Source organism: Apiospora phragmitis (genome assembly GCF_038363925.1).
Source record: "Apiospora phragmitis strain CBS 135458 chromosome Unknown utg000009l:1.0-1189150.0:1.0-1190623.0, whole genome shotgun sequence".
NCBI classification, from domain to species: Eukaryota; Fungi; Ascomycota; class Sordariomycetes; order Amphisphaeriales; family Apiosporaceae; genus Apiospora; species Apiospora phragmitis.
In genome coordinates this window covers 399,150-425,729 of record NW_027117408.1, presented here as the reverse complement: position 1 = coordinate 425,729, position 26,580 = coordinate 399,150, and the positions used below count along the sequence as shown (strand labels likewise).

The 26,580-nt window shown below is 53.5% G+C and overlaps 12 protein-coding genes across 12 annotated transcripts; 8 read left to right on the top strand and 4 right to left on the bottom strand.

Annotated features, from left to right (window-relative positions):
- Positions 1–2,026: 2,026 nt before the first annotated feature.
- On the bottom strand, positions 2,027–3,042 carry PG994_009643 (uncharacterized protein; the record flags this gene model as incomplete). Its single annotated transcript, XM_066861052.1, has 2 exons — positions 2,027–2,063; positions 2,252–3,042. The coding sequence occupies 2 exons, from the start codon at positions 3,040–3,042 to the stop codon at positions 2,027–2,029; spliced, it is 828 nt and encodes a 275-aa protein (XP_066713222.1).
- A 739-nt stretch (positions 3,043–3,781) lies between these two features.
- PG994_009642 (uncharacterized protein) lies at positions 3,782–4,484 on the top strand (the record flags this gene model as incomplete). The annotated part of the gene is made up of 2 exons (XM_066861051.1): positions 3,782–3,976; positions 4,029–4,484. The coding sequence occupies 2 exons, from the start codon at positions 3,782–3,784 to the stop codon at positions 4,482–4,484; spliced, it is 651 nt and encodes a 216-aa protein (XP_066713221.1).
- Positions 4,485–5,510: 1,026 nt separating this feature from the next.
- Positions 5,511–5,954, top strand: PG994_009641 (uncharacterized protein; the record flags this gene model as incomplete). Its single annotated transcript, XM_066861050.1, has 1 exon — positions 5,511–5,954. The coding sequence occupies one exon, from the start codon at positions 5,511–5,513 to the stop codon at positions 5,952–5,954; it is 444 nt and encodes a 147-aa protein (XP_066713220.1).
- A 2,323-nt stretch (positions 5,955–8,277) lies between these two features.
- On the top strand, positions 8,278–9,035 carry PG994_009640 (uncharacterized protein; the record flags this gene model as incomplete). The annotated part of the gene is made up of 4 exons (XM_066861049.1): positions 8,278–8,448; positions 8,592–8,688; positions 8,751–8,937; positions 8,993–9,035. 4 exons carry the CDS (start codon positions 8,278–8,280, stop codon positions 9,033–9,035), a joined length of 498 nt encoding a protein of 165 aa, XP_066713219.1.
- Positions 9,036–10,162: 1,127 nt separating this feature from the next.
- PG994_009639 (uncharacterized protein) lies at positions 10,163–10,456 on the top strand (the record flags this gene model as incomplete). The annotated part of the gene is made up of 1 exon (XM_066861048.1): positions 10,163–10,456. The coding sequence occupies one exon, from the start codon at positions 10,163–10,165 to the stop codon at positions 10,454–10,456; it is 294 nt and encodes a 97-aa protein (XP_066713218.1).
- An 816-nt stretch (positions 10,457–11,272) lies between these two features.
- PG994_009638 (uncharacterized protein) lies at positions 11,273–11,575 on the bottom strand (the record flags this gene model as incomplete). The annotated part of the gene is made up of 1 exon (XM_066861047.1): positions 11,273–11,575. One exon carries the CDS (start codon positions 11,573–11,575, stop codon positions 11,273–11,275), a length of 303 nt encoding a protein of 100 aa, XP_066713217.1.
- Positions 11,576–12,753: 1,178 nt separating this feature from the next.
- On the top strand, positions 12,754–12,993 carry PG994_009637 (uncharacterized protein; the record flags this gene model as incomplete). Its single annotated transcript, XM_066861046.1, has 1 exon — positions 12,754–12,993. One exon carries the CDS (start codon positions 12,754–12,756, stop codon positions 12,991–12,993), a length of 240 nt encoding a protein of 79 aa, XP_066713216.1.
- Positions 12,994–14,145: 1,152 nt separating this feature from the next.
- PG994_009636 (uncharacterized protein) lies at positions 14,146–16,300 on the bottom strand (the record flags this gene model as incomplete). Its single annotated transcript, XM_066861045.1, has 3 exons — positions 14,146–15,359; positions 15,459–16,061; positions 16,135–16,300. The coding sequence occupies 3 exons, from the start codon at positions 16,298–16,300 to the stop codon at positions 14,146–14,148; spliced, it is 1,983 nt and encodes a 660-aa protein (XP_066713215.1).
- A 288-nt stretch (positions 16,301–16,588) lies between these two features.
- On the top strand, positions 16,589–17,517 carry PG994_009635 (uncharacterized protein; the record flags this gene model as incomplete). Its single annotated transcript, XM_066861044.1, has 2 exons — positions 16,589–16,789; positions 16,867–17,517. The coding sequence occupies 2 exons, from the start codon at positions 16,589–16,591 to the stop codon at positions 17,515–17,517; spliced, it is 852 nt and encodes a 283-aa protein (XP_066713214.1).
- A 676-nt stretch (positions 17,518–18,193) lies between these two features.
- Positions 18,194–19,177, top strand: PG994_009634 (uncharacterized protein; the record flags this gene model as incomplete). Its single annotated transcript, XM_066861043.1, has 1 exon — positions 18,194–19,177. The coding sequence occupies one exon, from the start codon at positions 18,194–18,196 to the stop codon at positions 19,175–19,177; it is 984 nt and encodes a 327-aa protein (XP_066713213.1).
- A 2,431-nt stretch (positions 19,178–21,608) lies between these two features.
- PG994_009633 (uncharacterized protein) lies at positions 21,609–23,228 on the top strand (the record flags this gene model as incomplete). Its single annotated transcript, XM_066861042.1, has 8 exons — positions 21,609–21,715; positions 21,774–21,816; positions 21,875–21,886; positions 21,987–22,214; positions 22,287–22,450; positions 22,622–22,840; positions 22,925–23,097; positions 23,191–23,228. The coding sequence occupies 8 exons, from the start codon at positions 21,609–21,611 to the stop codon at positions 23,226–23,228; spliced, it is 984 nt and encodes a 327-aa protein (XP_066713212.1).
- A 329-nt stretch (positions 23,229–23,557) lies between these two features.
- PG994_009632 (fungal-specific transcription factor domain-containing protein) lies at positions 23,558–26,268 on the bottom strand (the record flags this gene model as incomplete). The annotated part of the gene is made up of 3 exons (XM_066861041.1): positions 23,558–24,577; positions 24,640–25,786; positions 25,982–26,268. 3 exons carry the CDS (start codon positions 26,266–26,268, stop codon positions 23,558–23,560), a joined length of 2,454 nt encoding a protein of 817 aa, XP_066713211.1.
- Positions 26,269–26,580: the final 312 nt, after the last annotated feature.

The window sequence follows — 26,580 nt, the reverse complement described above, 5'->3', positions numbered from 1 at the left end:
CATGAGATAGATCGATGTCGATTTCCCCATGACACTGATCGTGCGTGAGGAGGGGAGCAAGTAACAGGTAACAGAGCCGAATGGTCGATAGTTGTCCAGTTGCTCCCGTCCGAGCTTCAGCGGATGATCGCCCTGGATAAGTCGGGTGCATGCAGCGGGGAAGCAGTGACTCGGCGGGGTACGGGTGTGTCGTTAGAGTGGGACATGACTTTTCCTAACCGAACGACGATGGTCGGCCCGGAGTCTGAGGACCAGCACCACCCCAATACATGCGCCATCCCAGGTTGGCATCAGTCAAGGTCGAAAAAGGCAATGCTCGAGACTTTACTCAACCTTATCCCCTAAAAGATGGGCTGACTGTTGAAGTTGAATCCCAATTCAAGTTGAGAGACATGTTGTTGTCACTGGGCAAAAGTCAATCCATCCATGCCTCCCGAAGGTTTATTAGCCTCACTGGTCCAGTCATACCAGATCAGGTGCATGTCCGTGCTGTGGCTGGCCGTTCCGCAATTTTGTATCACTTCGGCAGTAGCAACCATGCCGCGAAACAATGGACAATGCAATTCACGGGGAGGATCCCGGTGCCGGTTCCACGTTGCATGGCAGGAGAATTGAATTTGTGTTGCGTGTAACTGGAAGCCCACGAAAACCGATAGGCCTCGATTTGGGTTGTCCAAATCTTTGGTTGATCTGGGTTGTTCAAATCTAGCATTAATGGGTAAACAGAAACTTCTCGACAAGGCCCGAAAGCCGCATTCCGTGATCCGACCCAATTGAACGGTTCAGAGACCAAACTGACTTGTTTGTCAACCCCAAACGGCAAGTACATGCAGCACGACGTTTGGCTGAAATGTCTCATATTGGCAATAACCAACGTAGCTTTCTCTGGAGGAGGGATTGGACAATTCGCATAGCAACTCCAGCAATGATGTCAAGATCCTTCTGGCCCACCCCTGTCGAAGGAAGAGGGGAATCGGGGATTGTGGGAGATTAATAAATTACGGCGCCAATGGGGTGTGGCCTGGCCAGCCACCGAGAGCAATCAAGAAAACCCACCCTGGCATTTCAGTGGCTAGTGACGCCACGCTGCATGCCTCGGGCGCACTATGACAGAGTCTGACTGGCGGCTTCTTTTTCAGCCTTCGTGCCGCAAGTTCGTTCCTCTCGTGTCGCATCGCATCCCCTACCGTTGTTGCTAGTGGTAGAGATACAGTTGTCTAGGCCTCAAGTGCTCGAGATTGACGTTGGAGTATCTTGGCGCTAATTGTGTTTCTATTTCGTACATTAGTACCCAAGCTTATGTAGCCGTAGTGCGACCGCTGGAAAACCGTTACTCGGGATGTCCCTGTCGTGCGCTGAAGTGGGCTCACTAAGTGACCAACCAAATCTGGCCTACTAGCGGGTCGTTCTGAAACTTGACAGAATCCAACCACTTTTCCTTCTGCACGCCATTCCTCCAATCTTGGGCCGCATCGGAGCCGCGGATCTCGTAAGTGCCATGCTACTGACAACCAACACTCGAGTTGTCACTCTCGAGACGTCGTAAACCGGTAGTTGTGGGATTTGGTATGGTACATTCATGAAGATTTCGAAATCGACTCGTAAGTTCCGATCCAGCGTCTACCACTATTTACACAAGTACGAGCTTCCCTTACTCATACATCCGACGGCGTTGAACTCCAACTCCATGCTCCTCCCAATAAATTAAAAACTAATTTTCCAATAGAAGCCCACAAAGAAGTCAAACTAGGAACAATCGGCCAGCCCAGCCCCCCTGCAAGCTATGGCGCTGTTGTGTCCTTGGTCAAGCAGAAGCTATTGCCTTCCCTAGTGACCGGCGGCTGGGAATGGCTTACTACAAGCCTTCACTGTAATGACGAGAGCCTGGTTAGTCACCTGCATTCCGTGGCCGTCTTCTGGTGGCTTCTCTACCCCCACCCTCTTGCTACCGCCCCTCCTTGAAAGACGGTGTGGTGTGTGCGGAGATTGAAGGTCTTCCCAGACGGAACTTCTGGTGCCCCATTTCTTACTCCTTAGAGTCGCGATCGACGCGGCACCCCCGTCTGCCTCGTGTCGTGTTGATTGTGGCCAGTTTACTCACTACAGTCGATGGGTGAGAAACGGCTGGCAGTGTATTGTGTGTGTGTGTGCGCACGCCAACCAACATGGATTGGAACGCGCGCAAGGAACAGGACATGACATGACGGGGAGCGAATTCAAGGGCAAGTATGAAAAGTGTGGGTATACGTACAAGAGCGATAGAGTAAGGTCACCGTGGATACGGGCCTTCAGAGTTACTTCGACCTCGAGGTTGAGATCCAAGCGAAGCTGCAGCGGGTTCTTTCCACCTTTGTCGTCCCCGCCCTGCTGCTGCTGTTGCTGCTGCTGCTGCTGCTGCATTTGCTGCTGCATCTGCCACTGTTGCATTTGCTGCTGCATCTGCGCCTTGTTGTTGTCCTTGCGCTTGCGGCGACGTGGGGCGACTTGCTTGTCTTGGGCGTTCTCCCTGTCGGACTCCATGTATTCCGGCTGGTTGCGACGCCGCCGTCTCGGCTTCTCCTCTGTTGCCACGTCGCGCTTCTTCTCTCGCTTGGCCACCTCCTGCTCCTTCTTGGGGGAAGGTGACCGGTTGTCGCCAACAGCAGTCTTGGCGTCGTCGTCGGTTTGCGCCGGCGCCTCGTCTTTCTGCTGTTGGGGCTTTTCAGGCTTGGGCTTCTGGCCTTTAGCTTGCTGCTGCTCAGGTTCAGGTTCAGGCTCATCCTGCCCTTCCTCTTCGCCCTCGGCTTGCTGTTGGTTGTCCTCATCCTGCTCCTCGCCTTCTTGATTCTCTACATTGTCGTCGTCGTCCTGCTCTTCTTGCTCTTCGCCATTGTTCTGCTCTTCGTCCTCATCTTGGTCTTGATCTTGTTGCTGCTCATTGTCGCTGTCTTGCTCTGGTTCCTGCTCCTCACCATCTGAGTTCTGCTGCTGCTGCTGCTGCTGCTGATGCTCAGTGTCCTGGCGAGGTGTCTCAGTATCGGCCGTGTTCTGTTGGGAAGCCATATTAAAGTAGTGGTTTACGTGTAAGTCTGAAGGGGTATCAAGTGTATGAGGGCGAATGTTCTCTGGAAAACTAGCAAACGTGCGAAAATGGGAGTACAAGTTTGTGCTAGCGGCGGAGGCCTTCTGTTTTATTCACAAGTCAGACGTCGAACCTGGAGATATGATATCGGCTGCCAACTTCAATGGCTGTGACGCAATGCTCAAAGGCTAGCATTAGGTCATTTCAGAGAGTCGTGAGGTTTCGGCTCAGGCCCTGCATAAGACAGGGGTGCTCTGTGCTGTACACCTACCCCCCAGAACTGTCAAGCGACATCTGAGTACATGGTCTCCACCCATGTTGACACACCCCGGACAGAGTCCGAATTTGGAGAATATCCGCCTGGGATGAGATCATGTCGCATACCCTAGTCCATCACTTTTGCGCCCGAGTGCTTGTTGCAGTGCAGCTGCACACACCTTACGCGTCTAATGTACTGTAGACTTGAGGCAGGTTATTGGTCTCCAGAAACTCTGGGGTTTACTCACTACAAGCCCGTGATATGTTTAGACGTATCAAAGGTTCACAGGGTTAATATCCTGTTTTGCCTCACCACACCTACCGGCAGTCACTCTTTTACGGTCCAGCATACGCAAATACGAAGGAGTGTCACTCGTTCCGCTCGTTCATTCGTCCCGCAATTCTTGTCAGCCATCTCTCTAACTCTCTCTCGCTCACTCTCTTTTTTATTACGTCTACACCATGGCGCTGTCTAGCCTTGGCCTTTTGATTATTGGCTCCATACCTACGGTCATCGGCGTTGCGGAAGCTATCGACGCCCAGAAGAAGCAGAACCAACAGGCCAAGGAGAGGATTAAGTTCCATCTGACGGCACAGTTCTCGATAGACGGCAAGTCGGCCGTCCAAACAGCAACAGTGGTGTTCAAGAACGACAAGGTAAGAGAGCTCTTTCATTACCCACCCTTTAAGGACGGGCGGCACTGACTAGATTCGTCATCTCTCTGTAACAAATATAGCTCTATCTGGACCACCCGGCGCACCCTGTCTCGGGCTACAAGTTCAACGGCTTTTATTTTGGGTACCCGGGCCAGAGAATCACCAGGGCCTGGTCTCCATGGCCTCGGACGACCCTCCAGCTCTGCACTGGATCTATGCCAGCAGCGAAACCAAGGCGCTGCGTCATGGGCCGCGCAAGGACACGGCGGACCAGATCATAGGCCCCTGGAACTGGTCCGAGGACGAAGAGTGGCTGGTCCTCGAAGGCTCCCCGTACTTTCTGGCCGTCGAGGAGGACGACGGCTCGGGCTGGGCACTGTACTACGACCAGGCCGGGGATCTGAAACAGGCTTTGGCACCGCGCAAAATGGCGGTCATCAGCTTACATAGGGAGCTCCAGCTCGGAGTGTCCAGTCGCATGGTTGGGGGGAAAGATGGGAAGGATTGAGTGGTTGCAACCGGCAAACGGACATGGGTATTCGTTCCGTTGTGAGAGTTCGTCCAGCGCTGGTTTCCAGCTTGCGTGCGTCTTTAGCCTGGCGTTTGGGGGTTGACTGGGGGTGTAGGGGAGTATGGGATCATCGCACCAAAAAAAGTAACAGTCGAATTGCTTACACCTTACTCCTAATCCAGAAGTTGTGGTATCTGAATACCCCTGTATGTAAAGTGACTCGGAGGTACTTGGGAGCTACGCGACTCTCGAGCCCCCCAGCCCTGTGCGTGGACTCGCGGAAACAGGGGCTTAATCGAGTTCCCACAGTGGAGCCCCGAGCCAATGGGTGATCAGTTGACTGGTGAATGGCTAGCTGCGAGCCCCCTGCCCCCCGAACATGTGGCTTATGATGTAAAGTCAAGCCACCCCACTCCCAACTTACGAGTCCCTGGTAGCTGTCCAGTCTTAGCTGGTTGGCTGGACACTCGGGGTTGCAGCTAGCCTCCATCTCGATTCGTATGGCGCTGGGCCGTGGGTGCCGTGGGTGCCCAGGTACTTGCTAATCGTCACGCCCCGTTTCACTTCACGCAATAGCTCACGGGCTTGCTGTGTGATAGGCTTCCGGAATGCAGGAAAAACAAGATTGCTATCCTGGACACTTCCTGGTCCCTCTCGCTTTCCTCAACCCCTTCCCAATCCCGGGCCCAGGCCCTGCGAACGGACCGGTGACGTCGACCAGCCATCCAGGGTAGAGAGAGTGAGAGAGCATGCAGCTTGTCGTGTAGGTGTGGGGTGGGCTTACTTGCAACCCTTCTTGCAGATCAACCGTCTTCAACGTACTTTATCTAAATAGCGCCGTCAGTGACAGCTCTCTAGTCCACCCCTTTCTCTATTAGACATTCAGATCAACATTTTATATCCCCTCCCCCAAAGAACTCTTTCATATCTCCCTCTTTGAACGTGTCACCATCTCTATCCTAGTACCTGCCCGTCGTACTCCCTTACACAACATACACACACAACACAACCACCACAAACATCATGTCTTCTCAGGAGAGAACTGCGAAGCCTCAGCGCCAGCAGAAGAAGCAACAGCCCCAGCAGGAGCCCGAGGACCAAGACGATTACTCGGACGACAACTCGGACGACTACAGCGAAGAGGAGGAGGAGGACGAGCCCCCGCCACCCCCTAAGCGCAAGTCCAAGACCAAGCAGAAGGGCAAGCAGGGCGGTGGTGGTCCCCTCGGCGGCCTGGGCGGCATCCAAGACACCCTGCCCGTTGGTGATGTCGGCAAGACTGCTGGTGGCCTCGTGAACGGCGCGACCGGTGCTCTTGGCGGTGTTGCTGGCGCTGCCGGTGGTGGCGGCGGCGGTGGCGGTGGCGGCAAGAGTGATACTCTCCGCCTCCGGTCAGATCTCAACCTCGAGGTCGAGGTTACACTCAAGGCGCGAATCCACGGTGATTTGACGCTGGCATTGCTGTAAGTGACAACCCTTTCTCTCCTTAACTAACTTTTGACACTACTACCTCTCTACGTTTCCCCCAATCCCCCATGCCGTTCTAGGTGCTTTGATTTACTATGTCAACGCCAATCTGCATCAACACTGCCTTCCTGACCGTCCTCGATGAAACAGGGATTCTTAGAATGTCTTGCAAATATTCCATGTATCCATCCACATGGAGATCGGCGCGCGGCATTGCTTTAATGTCATCTGATCGCGCATTTACACATTCTCATATATCCACTGCTGTCACAATACTTTCTTTACATGGCGTGGGAGTTTTACCATTCGCTTATAACTGACATGTGCAGGAACTAAAAGAACAATGTGATACCCACCACCCATATACACAGGTTTTACAGACCTACCTACTACAACCTATACCCATACATCGACACCAACTACAACATCCAAAAACCATCAAATCTTAATCACATTGTTTCTTTTCAGCAACGGCGGGCGGCAGCAATTCGGATCAAGGCGTTATGAGGAACTCACGTTGGTTTGTCGTTGGCTGTCTGTCCACAGACAAAAAAAAGATGGGACGTTTTCGGTTACATCCCGTACCCGTTTTGACGTGATCTCTGGTGGTTAGGTAGCTACGGGAAGAGGCGGGCACTACTTTGGTGCGCTGCTTTCAGATTCAATTTGACCGCCACTGGAGATGGAGACCTGGAGAAAAGATAGAAGCGAAGCGAGGCTATTCCAAGTTTTTTGCCAACATTGCGGGCCATTACTGGGCTGTTAGTGGAGTGCCACGATGTCACCTTCCACGGGCGCAACGGTCTTGTCTCCCCGCACGCAAGGTTCCGCGTTCCTTCTCATATCTCAGTGTGACGACGGCACGGCATCTAAAAGGCAACTATCCACTGGCTTACGACGCGCGCGTCGCAATATAGCTGCGGATCTTATTTACACGACGTTGTTGAGCTTTCGATCGTTGTCCAGTCTAGACGGGGCTGGGAATCGCAGCCTTTGATCGCGATGCCTTCACACACCGAGAGATTTACCACCTACCTTCACATCTAATTATTCCTACACTCTTGTACCTATATACTTTGTACTTAATTAGTTTGGAGATAGCGGAGAGATGATATGAATCTATGATATTAGACGAAGCTTATGGTCCACAACAAATGCTCCGAGTTAGTGTATGTTTCAATGCTGAATAAATGCCACCATTGGGCACCTATGAATTACCACTTAGCATTTACTGTAACAGTACGATCTGGTACCTCCCATGAATTCTTCTAGTTCCCGGATCTTTATTTCCAACGCGAAAATATTCGGATGATACGGAGTATTGAAAAGAAAAAAAGATCAACGTTCAACAATGCTTTGACGTCGCATTAGAGTCAAAAGTCAATACAGACAGACAGACAGATTGATTACGCACTGCCACTCCACCCCCCTACTGTACAGTGGACTTAGTGGGGGAGCTCGGCCACGTTTCACTGAAGTCCGCTGTGCTCTGCTGCTGAAGTACTCGCCAAGTCACCTGTACCAGGTGCCAGGCAAACCATAAAACCAAAAAAAAAGCCTGTCAGTCGACGCATCAACAGACTCAGCCATCCATCAGAATTGAGAGATCATCGACAAAAGATCGCCATCTCCCCACGATATTGCTACTCTGTGCACGTCGTCCTCGGAGCCGGAACGCGTTCCATGGTAAAGAGATTTGTTTCAACTTCGTGTTCGCAAGGACCACCCCGTATCAGAAGACCAAGAGAGAAAACACCATGGCACCGCTGAGTCGTCCTTACCCGACCCCTCGGGGAGCCTCCGAGACGGATGCATGTCGTGCAAACTCTGTTCTCTGACCGCCCGTTCGTCAGGCCTACTACTACCTCGTATTAGACTTTTCCCAGCCATTTCCCTTCAATGTCTTCCTCTGGTCCGTTTTCGTACGACCGACAAGGGGGGCGCGACGGCGATAGAACGGGATCCTCCGTACGAACATTAAGCGGTTCTCGCGCGAGTCAAACCTTCTTCCCTCATGCCCGTCTTTCCCAAACCATTGGGATACCCTCCGTCGGCGGAATAAGCGCGCCACCCCCACGTGCGTTTTGACATCCATCAGCGAATGGCGAAACCGTCCTTCCTCGGCACTGCGGAGATCAATACGAAACGCGACACACATCCCCAGCCTCGGCTCGGCCTTAATAAGTTTATGTTCTGACTGGTGGTTGATCACGCAACCATGCTCTAGATTTTCGTACTTACTCACTAGGCACTTACCCAGCCATCAAGCGCATCGCCTCAGTCAAGACAGCGCGACGCGCAATGCCGGCCTCCTGGACCCAACATGGTCTCATCCATATTCCCACACCCACGGGGCGCCCGGCTTTCCGTCCCCCCAAACCCCATTGTTCGGGTGCGGGCTGCCAACAAGCTCTTCTCTGCCACGGTCCTCCCTGTTTTTGGTGCTTGCGAAGCTGACCGGGAGCTCCCTGCTTCGAAGCAGATGCGCTGGTGGGTGCGGGGGTCAGAAGTTAAAAAAGTATCTCGATTCTCCCGCGTCTCGGGGAGTATGCAGTCGGAATGCGATGACTCATGGCACGATCAGAAGAAGAAGGAGAGGCTGGTTTAGTTCGCGCACTTGGCTCTAGACGGAAATAGGTGTACAAGTCCATGAGATCATGGTCTCCAGAGTCCAGAGCTCATGCGCAGGCGGCTGCTGCAGAGTTTATCACACTACAGGTTTATGTTTTCTTGGGTGAGTGGGAGAGGAAAGAAGCGAACCGGATGCGGCTCCTGGACGGCCGTATCACTGGCCAGCATCTGCCGGTCCTCCCGAGTCTTCTGCGCCAACAGTCGATGGTTTAGGCCGTTGGGGGCGGTCATGTCTCCTGGAGTCCGGCGCTGTCTCCGTTGACTTTGCCGTCTTGACTTCGTCTGGCAAGTGCAGGCGAGAGCTCTACGAGAGTCTCCTCAATGTGCGAACCTTGAAGCAGCACCAAGAACGGTAAGTGTTGAATACTCAAACCAAATGACTGCAGATTCGTACTGGAACATTCAAGAACGCTGGGGGCTGGCAAAATGCCTTCTGGATGCTGCACCTGAGATGCATCGGAGGTGCCCTAAGTATCCGATACTGTTCGTATCCGCCTCTCCCGGGCTCTAGTAGCTGGCTTCAAGTGAACTCACTGTACTAGACATGGTGCGTTGAGGTAATCATGCACTGTAATACCGTCACGCCTGTCGCATGATGGAAAGTATTTGCGAAGCTGGGTTGCGTCGATCTCCAATATGCATGCAACTCCCATGTCGTCCTTGATTGGTAAGCCTATGGTGACAGGATTTCAAGGCCACGGGTCGAGTGCGACAAGCCTCGAGAAGCCGGGATGATCTGTTCGTATGGGAGCATGGCCGTCTCGATGGTAGACTACTCGCGTTTCGCATCTATGTCGCATCTCGTAACCCGAGTGAAGGCAGACCGCGAAGCTGCACATACCACGTGCTGGTCCTGCCTTCCATGACGGATAGAATGAGGTGACTCGGAGGAAGGTGTTGTCGTGTACAGCTTTACGGGAATGCACGCCCGTCGAAGGTGGCAGTTTGCGTCGCACTTGCCGGCGTCGCTTCAAATCAGGTGGCTTGGTAACGTCGCACCGTCAAATGCCGCGCTACCTGGATATGCAAATGCAATGCAATCAATCTATGTACGCAGTTATCGTGGCAGCCACGGCAATCTATCCTTACCCCAGGTTTTCGGCTAAATGCTGGCCCAGCCTCCGTCATCATACGGCTTGTCATCCGAATCACTTGACTGCCGTGACAGCCCCCCTGGTCCGATATGTGTGACACGTGATGTGCATGAGCTGCAGTTCGGCAACGAATGGAAGGAACTGAGTAGTCGGAGGGAGGGAAAGCTCGATGGAAGAATGGGAGGAAGGATCCCACTTGGTTTCCGACTTGTAAGCCACGGCTTCCTTTGGGGAAGGAGGTCTTCGTACATCTCTCTTCCCAAGGTGGTACCAGTTCACCAGAAGAATCACGATTCTTGGCACACAGTCAACCACTCGGTGTCAATGACACGCCCTCTTCCTCCCCGGCAGTGAAGAAAGTCTCAGCTTGAGACTTTTTCCCGATAGGAGATCTTGTAGAGATCTTGTGGCTAGCGATCGATCCACCCTGTCTTCTGCTCTCCTGCGCTATCATCATTGGCGTGGCGAAAGCCGTGATTGACCATGTCGGCCTCTGCGCAAGCCATCAGCCCGCCCGCGATACCCGCGAGCCAAGGCCTCCTTCCCGTCCCCACCCAGGTACAGATCCTCGCCGCCTTCCTCGCCGCGCTAGGCAGCGGCTGGGTCGTCCTAATGGTCCTCTTCGTCTATCACTTCCGCAAGCCCGTGCGCGAGGACGACATGGCGAAGCGCATCGCCCACCGCCTGGCCGCTTCCCCAAGGTCGCACCCCAGGGAGTTCATCGATGATGTCGTGTTGGAGGAGATTGCTATCTTCTGTCGAGCGAAGGAGCCGTGATCACATATGAATACTGGAGGAGGACGAAGAAGCCTGCTCAGAGACGAAAGGGGGTTGGTGGTTGATGCTTGGAGCTCATGTCACGGAACAGGACTCACGTTGTACAGGGCACAGGCATGCATTACAGGAGCTTTCGCGATGCCAACAGTCAGGACAGAGTAGAGACTGTTTGGAATTGGCGGGTGTTGGCTTGGGGCACTTTGTTGTTGGTTGGTTGGCTTCTTTGTATGATGTTAGGCATTCCTCAACACCACCATGCCTGCCTCCAGGTACATTGCTCATCAATGAGATAACGCAATACCCATCATTTGACCTTCTCTGTGACTTGCCATCTTCGACCAAACTCTCGCTGCTTGCACTTAACTGATTTCATATGCTCACTTGCCTTTCAATCCACCAGTGTGCGATCCGGTAGACCGCCGTACAGAACCGGCAATCATCCGCGACCGTCGCAAACAATGGATTTTGTGCTGTTCCCTATTGGAGCTACAGGGTCCTTTGTGGCCATGCTACGTACGCCCTTCTTCAATACATGGACTTCGACTAATGCCTCCATTTACTGCTCTTTCGGTGCCGAAGATCCAATGCGATCATGTCATTCCACGTAGCAACCGCGACGATACCTAAGATGTCGGTCTTCTCAGAAAGCTCAACTGCTGGTAAGTGCCTCGACCCTCTAATTCAACTCACCTGTATTGCATGCTAGTATCGACGACGGTGTCCTTTGGAAAAGTTTCATTTTTTTTCTTTTTCGTTTCTACTCTACATCGACGGATCATTTCATTCGCTCATTCCATCCCCCCTCCCACTCCAGCGCTAGCCGTCCGAGCCGACGCCGTTGCCGGTATCGGTGCCGCAAGCAACACCGCCACCACCGCCCCAGCCCCCGGTCCCTCGAACGAGACCGGTGCATCCATCTTCCACAAGGTCGACCTCAAAGTGCCCGCGCTCTCCTGGTTCGACTCCCAGGCCAGCTGGCCCCTCGCTCTGATCCCCCTCGCGTTCGCCATCGTAGTGACCATCTGCCTGGTCGCGGTCACCGGCTCGCGGTGCGAGCGGATCCTGGGCGTGCAGAACCTGGCGAACGAGAAAGTCCTCAAACGGCTCAGGGCCGGGCATGGGGAAGCGAAAAAGGAGGGGAGGGGGAGGCAAGATGTAGTAAAGATCAGCGGACGTGGTGTCTACGCCTGATGAAGACGGAGGGGCGCAGACGGAGATGGAGACAGAGATGGGAGGTTGGTGGTTGGGACGTGAATAGTGCGGCGGCCAACATCATCTCCCGGGATCGGCAGCCACCCTGGTGGGAGGAGGCTCAAGACTGCGCCGCCGGAGCGGCCCGCTGGAAAGGAAGGAGGGCCCCCCTGTGCCGCATGGCGTGAAGGGGGTGGGCCGACATGGTGGCGATCCAATTGAATCACAGAATGAAGGCGATCGTCGCACGGATCGCGCGATGTGCGAAAGAGATATTCGGAGTTGGAGGACATGTTCGATGCGGAATTGGAGACGGAGGTTCACTACTTAATTCGTGCGGCGCCCACGACGGAACTGGGCTTCGGCATCGGGGGACATGGCAGGACGGGGAGTCGGCAGCACGCACCGTGAGCGGCACCTGAAGAGTAGTATTCGGTTCCACTGTTCACCAAGGCGATGATTTACCAGCCTTTCTGTAGCTCGAGATGCCCCCACCAAAAGAGCACACGATGTAACCCCTTCTGATAACGAGCGAGTGTGAGGCATCGTATCTCCATTGCGTCTGTAGCAAGCCCATCGTTTTCTCCGTTTCGCAAGAGAGTTGGCAATGTATATTTTTTTTCTGTCCGTGTGTTACCGCATGAATCTCTTTGTTGTCAGCTCTGCACGTGTGCCGATTCGACCGGTGTCCACCCGGGCCATCCGCGCATGGTGGTGTGATCTAAAAGCCCATGCGATGATCCCAATGTACGGCCCACCCGTGATCCACCAAGACCATATTAAATTAAAGCCGAGCCCCCTTATTATGCAAAAACGATGAAGAAAACAGAACCGGTTTGCTGAGCTCGATTCTAGTTGCGTCACTTCCTCTCAACATCTTCATTGCTGTGGTGATACACGCACCCCATACATTGTTCCTGCAACCAAACAAGCATATACCGTCGCCTTTTTCCTCATCGTGAGTTGATATATCACTGTACGACATCATACACTGTGCGACGAACGCTCCAGAAACAGGCATACCCGCCCATACTCGAAACACCGTTGGAAAAGCAAAAGGAAACGGACGCCGGCGTCCAACGATAGACAGGGGCCCAGCGGGAGCCATGCAGTTCAACATCGATGACGTAGCGTGGGAGGCGCGATACAAGCAAACCTATCTCGAACAGGTCCAGGCCAACACGTGGGTCTGGAACTGGTTCATCGTCGGCCTCTTCGGTGTCTGGGTTCTCACCTGTACCATCCCGGTGGCATGCTACTTCGCGAGGGGGCATACCGGATGGAGCGCGCCGACACTGAGGCATATGCAGGAAATGGAGGGCAAGGAGAAGAAGCCCCAAGTCTAGACCGCCGAGAAGGAAGAAAAAGAAAAAGAAAAAGAAACCAGCCCGACAAACATGTTTCGTGCTAGGTCTTGTTGCCGTTCACAAGTTTGGATAGCGAGGATCGGGACGAGCTAGGGTTCTTATCACACACCACCACCGCCAAGCCCCAAGGGGCTTTCAAGACTGCATCACTTCCCAACTCCCCAGGGAAATAATTTATCAATACCTAATAGAACCACCATGAAAAGGAGCGGATACAGAAAAAAGGATGACATCAAACCATCCAAAAAGCATGCCATCATCTTGCATCCCATATGGTAAGATTCGAGCAATGACTTTGCCCAAGCTGTACGCAAATGGATTGGAATCGAGCTAGCAATTGGAAAAGAATCCATTGCCTGTCCTCACCCTCTGGAAGAAGTTTCTCCTACCGACGTTGGTCTGGGACACTTCAACACCCGATTTCCGATTCTTACAGTGATTTACATACCACACTGCGATAGCAGCAAACGTTGTCACCCTCTACAACCACTAATAGGATAGAATAGAGTCAGGAGATTGGAGTAGTGGTGGGTGGCTAGCAAGTTTCTTAAGGCTAATGAAGGGATAAGACTTGACTTTTATGATGCCTTGACAGAGGAATGGTGGGAGGGGAAGTATACAGTACGCTGGGCTAAAGGAGGGCGAGGCGTGTCTCCTTAGCTGGAAGTGTAGAGTGTGCATCTCTTCGTTCTTATATATATATATAATTAAGTAAATTAAGTAAAATTACATACTGCTTACTTGAGATAGGTTATGTATAAATGACTACCTATTTATCTAAACGAAAGACGACACGAAACAGATACCCGCTGCGACGCCTATCACAGCCTGTCACACTCTCAGTCACATGGTTACAACAGACTGTCTTTCACCAGCACTTTTCACCAGTATTATGCTGTCTCGATATTCTCATTTGCACCGACTGATGTACGGGTCGAATACGTATGTGTATGTTCAAAGAGACCGAGAGACCGATAATTCGGGATACCAGCTCCAATCTAAAATAAGAATCAGATTCGATGTCAGCGGCATCTGAATTGACGGATCAGTTGAGTGGCGGGGCCCGCTTCAAACTCACTTTCTGGATCTTCTTCCGTGGCCTTACGAAACTTTTCGTTCCGCTTCCTGGCATCACCTAAGCATTCCAAGAGCAAAGTCGCCGCCTCCCCCTTGGGTCAACACCGACAGAGGATCGAGACCGGCGGGCCATGGTGTCCCGCAATTATTAGCCGCCGCCCACGCCTTAACCCTCTTACCCGCATCCTCGAGCCGCATATCCTCGAGCCGCATATCCACAACGGCGGGGTCCACCTCGGGTGCCGTGGCAGACATAAACTCCTTGAGCCCGACGACCTTGAGTTTTTCGGGTCCCGGCGGCGAGGACGGCGGGTCCTCGACGACGATGGGCTGGCCGCGAGCGCGGACGAAAGCGTAGCGGATGTAGGGCGGGCCGTCGAACCGTGTTTCCATGTCCTGCTCCTGCGACACGAGGACGGTCCAGCCGCTGGGGACCAGGTCGCGAGCCCGCGGCGCGCAGTAGGTCCGATCCGGCATCCGATCCGGCAAGGACAAGTTCTCGCAGAGAATGGGGGTCGTCTCGGCCGCCGAGAGCGGGTCCTCGGACAGGGATATTGGGCCGCTGGAGAAACTGAAGAAGGGGGCGGACTCTTCGAACATCCAGCTATCCCTCGATTCCAGCGTGGAGACCCAGACGGGAAAGCCGGCGGCGAAGTGCTCCGGCCTGAGGAGTCTGTCACTTAGATGGACCGTGTCGTAATCGAACTCAAAGCTCCAAGACATTCTCCGTTTGAACCGGACGAACATCTGTTGGACGGGGAAAATGACCAATGTTGTTAAGCTGATACTTGTCGGTAACCAGAAATTCTTGCGTAGAGCAGCTGAGTACGCACCCGTGAATGTTAGTCTGATACGCGATACAATTTGAGGCCGGGAAGCGAGCTCCGCGAAAAGCTGAGCACTTAGCGTATCGCTTTCACGCGTAGGATTCTGTAGTAAACATATCTCTCCTAAGCCGCTGGACCGCGAGAGTGCTTCGGCAAGCTGGGCAGGTGTGCTCTGGACGTTATCGATACAGAGACTGAGCGACTTGATCGTATCAGCCATCCCTAGGTTGTATTCCAGGGCCGCCGAGATAGACTGAGCAGAAAGGTCCTTCAACTTTTCCAAGCGTAAATAACCGTTTTCATTGAATGCGAGTCGAATAAGTCGGCCGGCTGAGAGATTATTTCCAATATTCCAAGAGTTTTGTAGCAGGCACTGTTGAAGAATGGGTTGGAAACCAGCAAGGTTGCGCACCTCGTCCAGAACAGAAATATTGGGATCATCTAGATGTAAGCTTTGTCAGATTGTCTTCCTGATGATCTGGTCCGAGGGCTCCGGGCTCTCGGTGCTGATAGAAAAGTTTGTTATGGACAGCAGGTTACCCTCTTCACCCTTTTCGCCTGATGGCCATACCAGGCTAAAGGCCGCATCATCCACCAGCGGTACCGAGGCCAGCAATTCCATATCATATTTGTATTGCGAAGCATCCCGGACCAAGGCGGCATACTCGAACTTCGCCTTGTAATCAGCCGCCGACATGGCCTTTCGCGGCCGCACCTCTTCGAGGACCCTGGGGGGCCCCTCCTCGCATTGAAAGTTGGCCCCCTGGAACGGTGCCCTTCGTCCCTCCACAGACGCGACGAACTTGGCCATGCCGATCCTAAAGCCGACGATGCCGTACCGCACCGCGGCCGGGTCCGTGATGTCCAAGACCACCATCCCCCACTCGATGTCGGCGTCGCGGTACACGGTGCGCAGCGGCTCCGGACGGCTCGGCGCCGTGCGCCCGCACGTGGGGTCGAGCGCCACGCCCTGCAGAAGCGAGGCCGTGATGAAGGGGAACGGCTGCACGCCGGCGCGATCCCACGGTCGGCGGCGGCGGGGGTCGCCGGGGTCCTCCCGCGTGAGCTCCGGCAACTCGGCCGGCGCGGGGCGGCGCCCGTCGACCAGGTCGCCATGATCGGCGTAGTACGTGGCGGCTAGGCCTAGCTCGCCGCGGATGGCCGTGCGGTTGGCCGGGTCGGAGAAGATGGCGGCGATGCGTCGGCAGCAGGCCACCAGCGGGGGGCCCGTGCAGTGACTCCTCGAAGCCACCCACGCTGGAGACAACGGCAACGGGGCGGTAGCGGCCCGCAACCTTAGCCACGGCGTAAAAGACCCAGGAGTTGGGACCGGAGCCTACGCCGAGGGGCTTCCAGTACGGAATGAATGTTTCGTCCGCCATGGGACAAAGATATGGTTCTTGAAGAGGATTCTGTTGATGAGAAAGGATGGCATGTAAGCACGGCCGAGCGAAGGAAAGATGGGAATTCAGACAATCCTTGAAGTGGGATGATAATGGCAAATTGAGATAACCGGTGATAGGACGGAAATACGGGAAATATTAGAAGAGGATGACACGGAATCTAACAGGGATGTAGAGTGCTGCGCCGCAGGCAGATGATGGCGAGAAATGAGCCTTGCCTCACCAAATATGCTTTCCCCCTTGTATGGGTATGGTTTATATTTAAACATGCCTACACATCGGTATACATACGCATGTTTGCCGGGTGTAGTCCAGGTCCTCCAGAGGGAGGCCGAGTTCTTCTACTACGTCGCTCCCAACATCGGCCTGCGCCTGCCGACTACATACTGGTGCGGCACCGTCAAGTCCAAGGGTATCATAATGGACGGCCCGTCTGGTAGCGACAGCAAGTTTGGAATCCTCAAGGAGGTAGGTTCTTCCCCTGTATTTTGAGTCTTACAATCGGGGACAATATGGGAATGCTAACACGCACATCCAACTCATAGCCGCGGAGTGTGGAAGTAGACAAAGCCAACGTAGCACAGTTGGCCGAAATCCACGCCGGTACGTGGCAAAAGTTCGTGAAGGACTACCCCTGGCTGACGGGAGAGCGAGGTCAACGAAACCAACCCATGGAAGGGCGTCATCATGCAACTCCTGGAGCATCAACCCTGGGAGGCTCGCTTCGGCGAATCCGTCCGACCACCAGTACCGGAGCAGTTACTCGACCGCGAGCGCATGCGCAAGGCCTACCGCGCGCTCTTCCTCTAACGAAGCACCACTGCATGAGGCACGGCGACGCTCACGTGGCCAACACGTTCATCCGCCACGGCGGCGTGCCGAGCTTCATGGACTTCCAGTGCGTCGTCTTCGACCCGCCCTTCCACGACCTGGCCTACTTCTTCGATGGCGCGTTGACCGTCGAGGACCCACGGAGGCAAGAGAAGGAGATCCTCAGGCACTACCTCAAGTGCTTGTACGAAGCGGGCCAAAAGGCCGTGACGAACGTCCCCGAGTTGGGCTTGGAGGATGTCTGGGACGAGTACCGGATGCACATCTTCTACTGCTCCACCTTGTCCCTCACGCTTGTCGGCATGTACACCGCGGAGGGCCTCTTCCCTTCAGGCGGAGAAGGCCTGCGCTGCCATTGTGAATAATGGTACCCTGCCAGAGTACGGTAAGTGTTAGTGGAAGCAATTGAAGCTAATTATGTATCCTCGTTAGAATAGGGACATAGGCGCATATGACGGAAACTTGAACCGAATGGTAGAGAAACCAAGCATCGCTCATATCTAGAAGACTAGCTCTTCGACCCTTGTATTCTTTGTGGAGGAATGCTGCTTCAGCTCTCGAGGACTGCTCCTTTGTTGCATGCCCTCACATGATGTTGCTTGTGCGCCGGTGGCCTCCTCTTTGTTCGATTTTACAATGCCATTATGCTGCATGACCATCCCATAAGTTTCAAATTCAACGGTTAATTGGCCGGTATTCTTTGCCTGAATGCCTCCGAGTGGTCATGCATGTTTTACAATGTAGAGGTGACCTTTGCTTGCCTATCGAGATGTTGTAAGGTCTGCTTTCACGTGCATTATATGGCTGTCGTCAAAGAATGCGTCTATCAGATCTGTGTAATCTACGATTTAGGCACTACTTTGTAATTCATATAATACGGCCCACTAGAGCTGGAGGAGTAGCCAAAGCATACCAGCGTTGAGAAGGAAAAAGCATTTATTGCATACGAACTTAGATTTCGATCGAATACAAAGCTACATCACACCCGTCCTAATACAATTACCTGCAATCAAGAAAAGTCCCAACGCCTAGACTCACTCAATGGCTGAAGAAAACCAGTCAGGCGTCGAAGCTGCTGGATCAGATCAGTTTTCGACGCAGGCTACCATTATTGGAGTCATCATTGGGGCTGGAATAGTGATTTTTGCCCTTATTGTCTGCTGCATGAATTGGTTCAAGAAAAGGGACAAGGATGTGCCGACCGATAAGTCAGAGGAACTTCCACGGCACGAATCAGGGCTTTGCTCCAGACTACCCTCGAGCCCCCCGTACAACCCGTATTCAAACCAGGAGCCCGTGGGACACCAATTTCCGAACAGATCCGTGGGAGGCCTCCCATATGGCAGAAGTGTCAATAATGATACTGCCGCCCACCCGGACTGGGAAAACCAGCCAACTATAGGAGCTCCTTCGTTTGACCCTGCGCCACAAATCGACCCAGCCAACACATATGGAGTCAATGCTCGCAATGGCGCTACTAGCTTAAATGGAATACCAAATGATGAAGCCTTATCGCCGCCGAGGACCAGTGGAAGTACAGGGGTTAAGGATGGGAAGCCCTACATACAGCCTCAAATCAATGCTATGTGTCCTGATTTTAAGGATTCGAAACCGCAGCCAGCTACAAAGGCCTGTCTAGGAGCCCAAGACCTACGCGAAATTCAACCAGACCTTGATGCGATGGGCTCCGATCTCTCCAATGTGGGACTGGAAGACGATTCGGAAACTGAGTATCCTGAGGTATATCCCAAGGGTGGCGATACTCTAAATAATTATCGAACTGGCTTATCGGATTCAGTGGCCACTCGATCAGGCGGTAGTAGTATGCATGAGCCCCAGCCTAGCTTCCAGTCTTATCCAGCCGGGACAGGCGGGACACAGGCGGCGCAAGCTCAATTGAGGGTCAATTGCGACATACAACGTAGTGACACCACTGTCAGCAGGTTGACGCCGTCGGACAAGACTCCCGGCTACAGAGGGTCTGTCTCGCCCATGAGCGAGGAGGACCCTTGCTCTTTTAGATAGAGCAGGGCATAAAGCCGTTTCCCTCCTTTAAATCCTTGAGTGTCCGAGGCGCCCAATCACTCTATTCGCCCCGGTAGCGCAAGTAAAAGAGAAGATATGGGTGTTTTAACAGAAAAGGGTAGGTGAGTGTTGAGAGGGAGGGATCGTTTGGCCATTAGGTTGGCGGGCTGACGATGAACGACATTGGTAGATGATATGAGGCGGGATCGTGTATCTAGTAATCAAACACTAAAACTGTGAAGTTGTCCAGTGCTATCTTATGACAGCTTGATAACATCATCGTGGCTTCAGGAGTTTATGGTGAACGAAAACGGCAATTCTCTCCAGAAGAAGCATTCCATCAACCTTTTGACAAGCATATTGCATGGCAAGGATGTAAGGGGGTGGGAACTTCCTAAGGCATGTGGTTGGATCTAGGAATGCACATTCTCAGCTGAAATTCCCGTGCCACGGTTCCGGAACCGGGGTCGGATCCTGCATGCGGTTCCGGTATCAGGGGTAGTGCAGGGGTCAAAGATCCGACTGGCATGATGAACCCTGCAACCTACCCCAGAGAACCGGTAAAGACAGGAAGAGAGCACGCGACAAAACAACGGCTTTTGAGCCCTAGCGAGTGATTCCATGCGCAAGTCCGTCACCAGGCACCAGAAATAGCTGGGGCCAGCTCATATTTAGCACATACTCCTTGATTGTGATCGTTTCGGCGGACGCTCTTGGTGTCACCGCCCAACACCGTCATCGCCTGGCATTCCGCACCACTACCTTGATCCTTGCATATGAATCCTATGACGAATTTGCGTGAGTTGAATTTTTAAACTCCCATCGCCTTCATTATGTTTGCCCACTAAAAGCGGCAGCCCTCTTGAATGCATAAGACTGGCTGTTTCCCCATCTCGATATGGATCATCCTTATCCAACATACAATCATATCTGCAGGTACTGATGGTTAACGAACCGCAAATGAGTTTTTATTGCATGAACCCACTCATCACAACACTTACCTCTATGACGATTTACGAACGCCGGGTTACCAATCCCATCTGTCTGGGTTATATTTATATCTATTTCTCGGGGGAACACACCATTCCTATATCTGTACCATTACTCCGAGAACACATCAAACTGCTTCCATAATCTCGACCACTGTTCGATAACAGATGTCCATTCCATACTACCAACAACAAGATCTGTCAAGTTTAACTGGGTGCTATTGCCTGGTTGATTTAACCAAGATCGCAACCAATGGAAATACTAAGCTGGAGCCGAGAGCTGAACTCAACGATACATTTCTTATAGTTGTAATCCTCGGAGGCTTTATCGTTGTCGCTTTCATGTCGGCCATCGCCATATTATTTTGGAGTCATTCGAGGAAAAACCAACAGAGCCGGCAGCGCAGATGAGGGGGCGAAGCACAGAAATCAGCTGGTCAATCCAGCGCTCCCTTTCATTTTAGAGCCCGAGAGGAAGATTTCTACGTATGTGCATTCGACACTACTTTGAGACAGTAGCCAATTGATCTGACATGGCGGGCTTCAAAGGTAGGATCTAATACTCTTCAGGCTCTCTTTACAACCCCTATTAGCATACTCTGAGGTAAGTTTAACAAATGCCAAAAGCTAACAAGAACCATTCATCTATTTTCGTTCGTGGCTGACTGGTTGTCAGCCTGGCCAGGAATGAGTAGGGCTATCCGGGGTATGGAGGGTAGCGTTTGGTTGAGGCTGATCATTGTGTTCTCTGGCGCTTGGTCTTAGGGGTCGTCCAGTAGGCAAGTAATGAGGGTACGACTAGGTCCTTACTCAGCGTTTTTACCCACAATGATGCAATCAGTATACATCAACTCGGCCTGCGTATTGTGTTTGAACAGCTTGACCGGAAATTTACGTCATGTTCCTCTGGTTTAGTTGAGGATTAGAGGGATGAGGGGATTTCATACATGTGAACCACGACCCTCCTTTCCAGCTGCCGGATTACGTCTCTGGACTTGCGGAACCGATCCCGATTAGGAATCCTGGCTGCTGACGTTGGTACCTGATTGGCCGAAGGTGTATCCATAGCAATATGAGAGCACTATATCGCGAATGAAGGCAGTTTTGCCGCAGTGATGATATGGGCCAATCACATTCACCCGGAGCCAACCCCTGCCAAGACCCCACGCGGTAGATGAGCACAGCCGGTATCACCAAATCGCAAGTAACCCTGTTATCTCAAAGATTCAAGATTTTGATGATGTCAATCACGCCTGTATTGGCAACTCGGTAGATGGTTATGAGGGGCGCATATACAAGTGCCCCCCGGCTGTCGGACCTGGCTCATGGGAAGAGGAATGCATAAGTATCTATTCTCGGCCACCCCTCCCCCTTGGCATGCGACCCTGCCACCTCTGTAGGACCCTCCAAGTTACACTTACTGCCCCCTACTTTCAGCAACGATGCAACTGAGCACGCTATCGACCATCGCCTTGCTGGCGCGAGCCATCCAGGCCGCTGCCGTCCTGCGTTTTGGATGTTCGCAGATCATCGTCGAGCGTCTCGACCCGTACGTGAAATCATGCCTATAAACTCCAAAAGTGACATGTACTGAGTTTCATGAACAGACTCGTCAACCCCGGTGACAACCCATCGCCACACGTGCACCAGGTAGGCATCAACCCACTTAACTCCAAGGTATCTTGCCATCATACTGACGCTTGAGTAGGTAGTCGGCGGTGTAAGTTCCTACTTTTATTTTCTTTCACCGGACGGACCAGTGATACCTGTGTAGCAACTGACATAAGGATCCATCGTGACGCTATTAGAATGCCTTCCAGGCACTGATCCCCGAGTCCGACGTCTCGGAGATGGCCAATTGCACCACCTGCACCTTCAGCGAGGACCTGTCCAACTACTGGACGGCCAACATGTACTTCAAGGCCCGCAACGGGACCTACAAGCGCGTCGGGCAGATCCCGAACCGTTTCTTGAACGGCGAGACGGGAGGGATGACGGTCTACTATACGGGCCCCTACGACGGATCAAAGGTCACCGCTTTCAAACCTGTAAGTGTGCTTCTCGTTTTGTGATGCAAAGCTGTAGGGGAAAGAAGCGAGTTAACACTCACAAACACACAGGGTTTCCGCATGCTGGCAGGCGACGCCACGCAGAGAGCTGCGGGCGGTGTGACCAAGTGGAACGCCATCTGCTTCCGCTGCTACAACGCGAAGAACTTCGGCGGCGACAACTACGCGCCCTGCGCCGACTCCACGGTCGACTCGGTCGCACTGCCCAACAAGATGTGCCCCGGCGGTATCCGGACGACGATCCGATTCCCGACATAAGTTGTGCCATTCTCACTCGCCCACCTCCTGAAATTCGACAACGAAAAAAACGAAGAAAAAAGAGAGAAATAGGAAAAACATGATGGTAGTAGATGAGAGAGACTGACGCCGCGAAATCAAACTTGCAGGTGCTGGGACGGCAAGAACCTCGACAGCCCCGACCACACCTCCCACGTCTCGTATCCCGCCTCGGGCACGTTCGAGAATAGCGGCCCCTGCCCGTCGACGCACCCGGTCAAGCTGCCGCAGCTCATGTTCGAGGTGATCTGGGACACGGCGCCGTTCAACGACAAGTCGCTGTGGCCGGCCGACGGGTCGCAGCCGTTCGTATTCAGCCAGGGCGACAAGTAAGCTCTCCTCCTCTCTCCTCCCCCCCTCCGCCTCCCCGAGACAAGAACACCGTTATGCCAACACACCAAAAAAAAAAACAGCACCGGCTACGGCCAGCACGGCGACTACGTCTTCGGCTGGAAGGGCAGCGCCCTCCAGAACGCCATCGACGCCGGCTGCTTCGGCGCGACCTGCAAGACGCTCAAGACGCAGAGCTTCGCCGACGCCAACAAGTGCGCCGTGCCCAAGGAGGTCAAGGAGGACGTCGAGGGATGTAAGTAGTACCCCACCCCTTGGTGACTTGCAGCTTTCTGCCCGTGACACTTCCCTCGGAAGGAAAATTGACTAACCGACTGATGATGACTAGGGCTCACCGAGCTTCCGGGTGGTTCCATGGGCATGTAAAGGCCACAACAGATATGATACCGTCGTTGACAGCTTCGGTGTTAATACGGGGACCAACGTTCGAGAAAAGAGACGGTTAGTGAAACTGTGTGGGGAACGCGCGCGGTTTTGGTTCCAAGTATTATGTGGTATATACATTGTGACGTCGTTGCATAACATAAATATAGACCCCTTGCTAAGACCTAGAAGGGGGTATTATTACCTCTGCTGCTCAGTAGCTGCGCATGACAACATGAATCGTAGCAAAGCGGCGCTGGGATAAGTAATCCCACGCGCCCCATCTCATCGTGATATGATAGACACCCCATGGACCGCCAGTCTCCTTAGCCTTAGAACATGTCCCTAAAATGCTGATATACACTTCCCGGTTTATCCACGCCGACGCCAAAGGGCGTCGACGGAGGCCCGTCATCTTCGACAGTCAGGCCCGCCGAGTTGGCCCGTTCATCGAAGCCGTTCATGCCCATGTAGCCCTCGAATATCTTGGACATTTCGTTGGAAATCTGCCACCCGTTAGGCGCCACGGCCGGACTCGACGTTCCCGAGGGCGCCTGCTGCTGCGGCTGCGAAGGGGGAACCACCCGCGGGTACGACGGTGCTGCTGCTTTATGTGGTGACTGCGCCGGCGCCGCGGCTGATATATGTTGGCCCGTCGCCAGGCCCGCCATGGTCAGTGCGGCGCTGGAATGGGGGTCTTCGTCCTGGGCCAGGCCCAGGCGCGGCGCCACTTCTTTGAGGGACGCGATCGTGCGCCATAGCCTCCTGGACACGTCGGATTTCGAGGAGAGGTCCTTCACGAGCTCCAGCGCCATGTAGAACTCGTCGCGGCAGCTGGGGCTGAAGTTCAGCGGGGCATGGCACGATGCGAGAAACAGGACGGCTATGGCCGAAGAAAGGAATTGGTGATAGAAGACCTGCGACCGGCGATACAGGCTCGTCGTGTTGTGCAGATGTGTCAGATATATGATGCAGTTCTTAGCCAGCCTGACAGCGCGGTCGGCAAGCGTCATGTTCTCTATAATGCTGCTGTGAGTGTGGAGCACTGGAGTATATAGCCAGAGGCGCATCTGGTTAAGTCGAAGATAGGTCCATATCTGTTGTCGTTGCAGGTCATATCCTCGTTCGGGAGCTGTGGCCGGTATAAAGTGGCGAGGCATTGACTCCCAGTCGGGAAGCTCCAGTTGCGCGTCGGCCGGGGCGTTCGAGTACCATTGCTTGATCTTTCCGTCCAAGTGTTCCAACTCGGCCGGTCGTAGGTCAACAGGTCGGTCGAAGTGACGCACATACTCCCACACCTTGGCGCCTAGTTGGGAATAGCTGATCATGGCATGCAAGAATGGATGCTCATCCTAAGGTTGTTAGCGCAACGTGAAATCGAGAGAGGAGTGGCGGATAGCCATCCATGGCTTACCGGACCGGGCAGTTGGGAATCTATATCGCCATCCTGCAGGACATAAGGCAGCCCTGTGCCAAAGCTCCACCTGCGGTCGAGGATGTAGGCTGTCCAGAAGGTGTGGATTGCATCCCTGCGTTCCGTTTCGTCTTTAATCTGCATAATGGTTTCGCGGCGATGAAGACCGAGTTCAATGCAATGTCGCGCGACTTGGCCGATTATGCGCCATGACAGGATCTCGTCGTTCGTCAAAAACCGGTATCCAGCAACTAGGGCCAGTATAGGGAGGTTCGCCACGTCACTCGGGTCTGTAATGAGCATTCTCTCAAGCCTCGACCGCATGCTCTCGAACAGTTTAGTCGCACGCTCGCTGGTTCCATGTTCCTCTATTACCAAACCGATACAGAGAACGATCTTCAGTAATAGAGATTTGGTATCGGCAATGCCGTCGCCCTGGCCCTGGGTCGGCTGACCAAAGTTCTTCTTGACAGCATCCTTCCACGAACAGAGGAACTTGACATGGTTGATGACCGACTCGATTTGAACGACGGGATACATGATCCCAATTTCCTCCTCGTGTACTCTGCACAGGCGAATCATCTCCTCCTTGTCGTATTCCCAGAGCGGATCGATTGGGCGAGAGGAGCTGGTCTGCGATTCCATGGTTCGTGGTGCCAGAGTTGCCGGTGAGACAGCTGGTGTATCCTCAGGAACGGTATGGCCACCGTCTGTCGAGCCGTCCATATTACTGTAACCCAGCTTATGGAGGGTGGTTCTCGCAATGTCCAAATTGAAATTTGCACTCGTCGGGCCCCGAAAACCAGCGTCTCGGAGCTGAGAGAGGTCGGCCCTTGTTAGGGATTGCGCAGAAGGAGACGTAGAGGCAGGTGTGCCGGCGCCCAGGTTCAGGGGTATAGGCAGGATACGGTCGTTAATGGGTGCCAGCCGCAGCGTCTCGGACCGAAGTGTATTCATGTTGTTGAACAGGGTCTCGACCTGCTCCTGTAACCGCGTGACTGTGTTGGCCATGTCCTTATACTCGTCCGAGTCCTTGAAGTTGGTCGAACAGCAATTGGGCGCGTACAGGCATCGTAGGTTGAGGTTGCCGCATCTCTGACACGGGGTCTCCCCATTGCATTTGATCTTTCGGCGTTTACATTCGTTACTGGAAGGTCGAAGTCATGGTTAGCTGGGAGGGGCCACCGACGACAACCAAGAGGTAAGATACGGTGCGACGAATTGCAGGACGAGTGGCTGGTCTGCTATTTGCAACACAGGCTGGAGGGATATAACAACAGGTGCAACGATTGCATGTGGTGGAACATTGAAACACGTCGCTGGGACGGGCGGTATCACATACCAGGCAATGGAGATGTAGCGATTGCGCTTGCTACGTTGCTGTTTGCTACTGTTGCCATTGCCACTACCGGGCGAGTCTTCGATGCTCTTCCGTTTTGTGCCTCCGTGTCCATTACTGCCGCCTACGGCTGACGATGGCGTCTGGTTGGCGAGCTCGGTGTGGCCCATTGAAGCCGAGGCGGCTCGTTGCGAGAGTGCGGAATTGTTGCCGGCGACGACGGAACTGGGAGAGCCCAGGGCTGAAGGGGAAGAAGCTCGATTGGGTCTCGGCCAAGGGTGTGATGCCATTTTGGGTGAGGTATCGAAGATCGCTAACTTGGTTCTCGAGCTGGTCCATTGTGTGTTTCGACTCGCTACTTTCTCTGCCCTTTCATCGCACAGCAGTCGTGTTCATGATCGTTGGTTCGCGTCCATCTATTGTGTGGTTTCATGGCGTCAATCTTTTTGCGCGACGGAGAGGACGGATGCTCTGGGCATTATGAGGGCAAGTGATTTCCGCCCGTCGCAGGGGACCACTCAGCTATTGCAGCGTCCCCCCTAGCAGCAGCTAGCACTGTTCGGCAATGCGGGCCCCAGAAAATAGTGGCGACGTGCTGGGCC